Below are 6,687 nucleotides of genomic sequence, written 5' to 3'. Positions count from 1 at the left end.
CAGGCCCACCCATAACGCCGTGCCTGGTTTCACATTCAGTACAGTAAAAAATACAGAATACAATAGGCTACATAAAATACAGATTAGGTAGGCATTACAAAGCCGGCACAAAGTGAGGTATAAGTAAGTCAATGGATATGCAAAAGTAATATAGACAGTCTATATAAATGCTGAAATGTGTGTGTCTGTGTGTGTGTGTGTGTGTGTGTGTGTGTGTGTGTGTGTGTGTGTGTGTGTGTGTGTGTGTGTGTGTGTGTGTGTGTGTGTGTGCAGGTGATGGAACAGTAGCCCCTCGACCCTGACAGCTGGCGAGGAGGAGGAGTATCTGTTGGCTCTGAAACAGGAGTTCAGAGGATGGATGAAGAGTCTGCCGTGCTTCATCCAGCCGACAGCTGCACACCGAGGTCAGAGTTCAAGACACACCACACAGACACACACACACACACACAAACACACATAAACACAGACACACATACACATTCACAAACACACATAAACACAGACACACATTTCAATTTCAGATTTTACTTTGTTACTTTTTACAGCAGAGAAAAAATATCGTCCAGGAACCCTTTTATAAACAGATCGGATGCAAAGAGTGAGTGAATGAATGAGTGGATGAGTGGATGAGTGAATGAATGAATGAATGTGTGAATGAATGAGTGGATGAGTGGATGAGTGAATGAGTGAATGAATTAATGAATTAGTGAATGAATGTGTGAATTAATTAATTAATTGTATTAACTATAATAATTACAATTATAATTTTCTCCACTTGTTGCTGATTTTGTGCTTCTGTTGACAGCAGCATCAGGGAAAGATTTACTAGATGAACCTTTTAAGTGGAGTGTCTTTGTTTGTACAACAGGTGCAAACAAAGACACTTAAACTTTTCCCTCCCTCAGGTGTGAGGAAATCTCAAAACACACAAACACACACACACACACACACACACACACACACACACACACACACACACACACACACACTCACATTATCATATAAATGTATTTATCTTGTGATGCTTCAGATATATTTGGGGTGTTGAGTCTGAAATAATGTTGTGTTTACTGGCCCCGCCCGACAGAAACCTGCATGCATAGGGAAGATTGAATAGCACTAGACTACACCCACGTAATCCAGATTTATTTAAGCCTATATATATTTAGGAAGATAGACAGGATTCTGAACGCTGCTGTCCGCACTTCACAAAGAAGAGCCGAGAGGTGTAGTGTGTTACAACACGCAGCACGTGCACTCAACTCGAACGATCCTGACGATCATCAACAGCCCCTAGTGCAGATCAACTAACGCTAGCCTCCTTACTGTAAGTACAATAATACCTTCAATAAAACCTTTATGAGTAAAAAGTCAATACTTACCTGTCAACAGCCATAAACCTGTTGCAAACTTCTAAAACTACTTTTTACAACTTGTTTATTTACTAGTACTTAAGAAAAAGTACCGTCAATAAATACATTCTACTTTACAATAATACATAAGTATTTAGTTTAATGTTTAATAACATTTTTGAATGTGAACTTCCTCCATAGGATGATGATTCCATCTGTGGTCTTTGTCTTGCTGGCTGTTTTAGGACAGACCAGTGCCACATTAGGTGAGATTATTCTTTTGATTGGTTGAAACAAATTATTTAAATAATTGATAATAAGTATATTATAAAAAAATAATAAGTCACTGGTCAGGCTTTAGGTAACACTGCTCCAATTGGTGATTTATACCATTTAATGTGACCAATAGATGACGTTGAGCACACTGTCACATTCAAAGTTCAATTAAATATGCTGACTGCCTGTTCTTTGGTGGAAAATTTGGTCAGATCAACACATGTAATATGTCTGTCTTCCATAAACTGTCTTTAATGAAACATTTTGTAACCTTGTCTAGATCCTAATATTGCCAGAGGTGGTAACGTGATTCAGTCCTCCCTGTATGGGAATGCCATCCCTGAAAGGGCCATTGATGGAAATCGTGCTAGCGACTGGGCACAGGGATCCTGTACCCACACTAACAATGATTTAAAACCATGGTGGAGACTGGACCTCATGAAGACTTATCGGATCAACACTGTCACCATCACCAACAGAGGAGATTGTTGCTCCGAGAGAATCAATGGTGCTGAGATCCACATTGGAAATTCCCTCAGTGACAATGGCAACGGTAACCCCAGGTAACTGCACTTTCTGTTTTATATTAGATTTAAACATTTAACATTGGATGTGTAAATTACAGGAGATTAGTGCACTGGATATCTACATACTTCACTAATAGAAAGCCATAGTTTTCACAGCAATAGCATGATCAGAATTTAAGGACAACTAGTGGTAAGATGTATTCATAGTCTGTGTGGTAACACAGTTTTACTCATAGTTCTGTTTCATTTTATTTTTCTTCAGATGTGCTGTTATCTCGTCTATCAAAGCTGGGACCTCCCAAACCTTTGTGTGTAATGGAATGGAAGGTCGTTATATCAACATTGTGATTCCTGGAAGACAAGAATACCTGACACTGTGCGAGGTGGAAGTCACTGGTCGGGCTTTAGGTAACACAGCTCCAACTGGTGATTTATACCATTTAATGTGACTAATAGATGACATTGAGCAGACAGTCACATTCAAAGTTCAATCAAATATACTGACTGTCTGTTCTTTGGTGGAAAATTTGGTCAGATCAACACATGTAATATGTCTGTCTTCCATAAACTGTCTTTAATGAAACATTTTGTAACCTTGTCTAGATCCTAATATTGCTAGACGTGGAAACGTGATTCAGTCCTCCCTGCATGGGAATGCCTTCCCTGAAAGGGCCATTGATGGAAATCGTGCTAGCGACTGGGCACAGGGATCCTGTACCCACACTAACAATGATTTAAAACCATGGTGGAGACTGGACCTCCTGAAGACATATCAGATCAACACTGTCACCATCACCAACAGAGGAGATTGTTGCCACGAGAGAATCAATGGTGCTGAGATCCGCATTGGAAATTCTCTCAGAGACAATGGCAATGATAACCCCAGGTAACTGCACTTTCTGTTTTATATTGGATTTGAACATTTAACATTGGATGTGTAAATTACAGGAGACTATTGCACTGGATATCTACATACTTCCCTAATAGAAAGCCATAGTTTTCACAACAATAGCATGATCAGAACTGAAGTACAAATAGTGGTAGGATTTCTTCATAGTCTCTGTGGTAACCAAGTTTTACTCATAATTCTATTTCATTTTATTTTTCTTCAGATGTGCTGTTATCTCGTCTATGGCAGCTGGGACCTCCCAAACCTTTGTGTGTAATGGAATGGAAGGTCGTTATATCAACATTGTGATTCCTGGAAGACAAGAATACCTGACACTGTGCGAGGTGGAAGTCACTGGTCAGCCTTCAGGTAACACTGCTCCAACTGGTGATTCTTACCATTTAACATGACCAATAGATGACGTTGAGCAGACAGTCACATTGAAAGTTCAATCAAATATACTGACTGCCTGTTCTTTGGTAGAAAATTTGGTCAGATCAACACATGTAATATGTCTGTGCCTTCCATAAACTGTCTTTAATGAAACATTTTGTAACCTTGTCTAGATCCTAATATTGCTAGAAGAGGAAACGTGATTCAGTCCTCCCTGCATGGGAATGCCGTCCCTGAAAGGGCCATTGATGGAAATCGTGCTAGCGACTGGGCACAGGGATCCTGTACCCACACTAACAATGATTTTAAACCATGGTGGAGACTGGACCTCCTAAAGACATATAAGATCAACACTGTCACCATCACCAACAGAGGAGATTGTTGCCCCGAGAGAATCAATGGTGCTGTGATCCGCATTGGAAATTCCCTCAGTGACAATGGCAATGGTAACCCCAGGTAACTGCACTTTCTGTCTTTTATTAGATTCGAACATTTAGCATTGGATGTGTAAATTAGAGCTGAAGATCTTTCCCTGAACCCGACGGGACCCAACAGGTTTGGTCTTAATTTCGGGTTCGGGCCCAGGCTTGCGCTCCGGGTTGCTTGTTAAATGAGCGGTGAGGTGATGCATTTCGATTAGTGTGAAAATCAATGCTGAGGAGGTGAAACGGAGGCTGGCCTCTGGCAATTACATTATGTTTTGGTTGCACCCGCAAAGAAAGCAAATTGTTCCAACTTCCAAATGGCCTATAGTATGTATATATTAGTCATGAATAATTGATGTTAAAAAAATTACAAATGACTCATTGTTGACAAAAGGCAAAAGAGCTGTGTGCGTGCGCACATTTGAATAATAACGGGCTGTAAACGGGTTCGGGCTTTTAAAAAGCTGTCAATCAAAATGTACTTGTCGGGCTCGGGCCTTGTCGGGCCTAACTTTTAAGGCCCGATTAAAGCTCTAGTGTAAATTCCAGGAGATTAGTGCACTGGATATCTACACACTTCCCTAATAGAAAGTCGTAGTTTTCACAGCAATAGCATACTCAGAATTTAAGTACAACTAGTGGTAAGATTTATTCATAGTCTTTGTGTTAACCAAGTTTTACTCATCGTTGTGTTTTTTTGTTTTTTTCTTCAGATGTGCTGTTATCTCGTCTATCAAAGCTGGGACCTCCCAAACCTTTGTGTGTAATGGAATGAAAGGTCGTTATGTCAACATTGTGATTCCTGGAAGACAAGAATACCTGACACTGTGTGAGGTGGAAGTCACTGGGACAGTATAATATGAAACTTATTCTAACACTAAAAAGATTCTAACCCTAATAATTAGGGGTCCACGCCCTTCGCACAGCAGGGCTGTGGAACCGTATTGTTTTTCTAAGGATTAATTTATCCTCCTCCTCCATCATTATTATTCTTCTCCGCATAAAACTCTGACTTCAGCCTAAACCGTACATGGTGGGGGGTTGCCATTTTCAGGACTCGTCCGAAACTCTGCAAGGACTTCAGGCGCAACAATTGAACCACTTCCACCACTAGGTGGCGATATAGCAGGAAAAACACGTTTGGCCCTATAACTCCCACACCGTACACCGAACATTCAAAACCCATAGATCTACGCGTTCCCTGGATCCAACTGAATCACGTGATATAGGCCTCGCCCATTTCTGCCTAGACTTTTATGCGTGGAAAATCACGATTTATCAAAACCTACTTTTTCGATGTTCTACTAGACCGTGCAACCGATTGGTATCTCATGAACGGCTCATCCGATTTTTACAAAATTTGATGGGTACCATCTAGGGCCACTCCTGAGGCCAACCCTTCAGTGGGCTACTGAGGGGTCAAAGTAGGCGTGGCCTATGGGACCCAAGTCTATATTCACCACTTACACTAATGTGAACAACTTTAAATGTACAGGGTAGATGGACAATTGGCCCTGGACCACACCTACCAAAAATTACACATGTGGACCACTTGGTGGTACTATAACGTTTTTTTGCTTTTAACTCCCACATTATACATCGCACTTTAAAACACCTTACATCCACTTGTTCCTTGCACCAAGCTGAATCACATGATATATTATCACGCAATGCGCAAAACCAACTTTTTTGAACTCGTCCTAGGCCGTGCAACCGATCAGCACAAAACCTGGTTATAGCATCTCCAGATGGACGTAACGAAAATTTACTCGAGGAATTTTGCTACGTCAAAGTATGCGCATTTGACGATCAAACAAATTTTCCTAGCTAGCTACCACACACATATATCATATCTCACCCAAATTAAATGTTATCAGCAAATAACTTGTGATCATTGTTTAACATCCCACTACGATGCTCTGTACCAAAGTTGGCATATATCAGCCTTTAGGGGGCGCTATAAGCAACGTGTATTTGTTTTGGCCAATAAGTCAATGCATTTCAATGGGAAAGTTGCAATTGCAATATCTCTGCCACAGTAAATGCAATTCACACGAATGTCGCTCTGAGAATCTGTACCAAATTTGGCAAATATCGGCCATTAGGGGGCACTTTAATCAACTTATAAGTGTTTTGGCCCTTTTAATCAATGTTAATGGAATATTTGCAATGGGAATGTATCACAGACTTTGCAGCTCACACTTCTCAATATTTACTGATGTTTACCTTTTGCTCCCCTGGTGTTCTACAATAAACAAACTTCTTAACCCACCTGACAAAGTTTCTACAACCTTCGGGTGGACAAATGTAACTCTTTTCTCCCACTTTTTCAATCCAAAATCAACACCATTCATAAGTGCAATTAAAGTGATGGTTCGGAGTAATTTCACCCTAGGATCCTTTGCACCATGACCTTGAGCCAAACACCCCCCCAGAAGCTTTTTTCAGCTGGGTCGAACATTGGGAGAGTTAGCATAGAGTAGCATTACCAGGTTTGTATCTCGTAAATGACCCCACTAATAATACCCAAAATGATACCAAACTTCTACACTAGTACAAATAGGTTATGCATTCATAAAACGATGGATTGGAGTACACCAGAAGTTTATATAAATAACACTTGCCTGTTGGCTTCTCGTCTCTGTTGCTGCTGCTACTGCTTAGGGCTGTATAGATACAACAAAAATATTTATTAATTTAAGGATTAAATAAGGTAATGTCTCCAAACTTACCTCAATTATAACTTGTCTCCTGCTAGTTATACTACAGCACTTACTTAAAAAAAAAAGTTAAATTAATAAATATTTTTGTTGTATCTCTTTTCA

At 40.2% G+C, this 6,687-nt stretch overlaps 1 protein-coding gene across 2 annotated transcripts; it reads left to right on the top strand.

Annotated features, from left to right (window-relative positions):
* The first annotated feature begins 1,184 nt into the window (after positions 1 to 1,184).
* Positions 1,185 to 5,120, top strand: LOC120562764. Of its 2 annotated transcripts, none has more exons than XM_039806657.1 (8): positions 1,185 to 1,327; positions 1,554 to 1,618; positions 1,909 to 2,191; positions 2,418 to 2,563; positions 2,759 to 3,041; positions 3,268 to 3,413; positions 3,611 to 3,893; positions 4,576 to 5,120. In XM_039806657.1, exons 2-8 carry the CDS (start codon positions 1,555 to 1,557, stop codon positions 4,718 to 4,720), a joined length of 1,350 nt encoding a protein of 449 aa, XP_039662591.1. In that variant the 5' UTR covers positions 1,185 to 1,327; position 1,554; the 3' UTR covers positions 4,721 to 5,120. The 2 variants fall into 2 exon arrangements, with proteins under 2 accessions (XP_039662591.1, XP_039662590.1); XM_039806656.1 differs by having other exon boundaries at positions 2,418 to 2,581.
* The last annotated feature ends 1,567 nt before the right edge of the window (positions 5,121 to 6,687 follow it).

Source organism: Perca fluviatilis, chromosome 7 (assembly GCF_010015445.1).
Source record: "Perca fluviatilis chromosome 7, GENO_Pfluv_1.0, whole genome shotgun sequence".
NCBI classification, from domain to species: domain Eukaryota; kingdom Metazoa; phylum Chordata; class Actinopteri; order Perciformes; family Percidae; genus Perca; species Perca fluviatilis.
Note: the sequence above shows the minus strand (reverse complement) of the source record. Positions and strands in the feature narration are given on the sequence as shown.

Bases quoted from the DNA above. Each gene is read 5' to 3' on its own strand.
- LOC120562764 (XM_039806656.1), top strand. From the start codon at position 1,555: ATGATGATTCCATCTGTGGTCTTTGTCTTGCTGGCTGTTTTAGGACAG. The intron at 2,582-2,758 runs GTGATTTATACC...AACCTTGTCTAG, and splicing joins AGGTAACACAGCTCCAACTG to ATCCTAATATTGCTAGACGT. The intron at 3,414-3,610 runs GTAACACTGCTC...AACCTTGTCTAG, and splicing joins AGTCACTGGTCAGCCTTCAG to ATCCTAATATTGCTAGAAGA.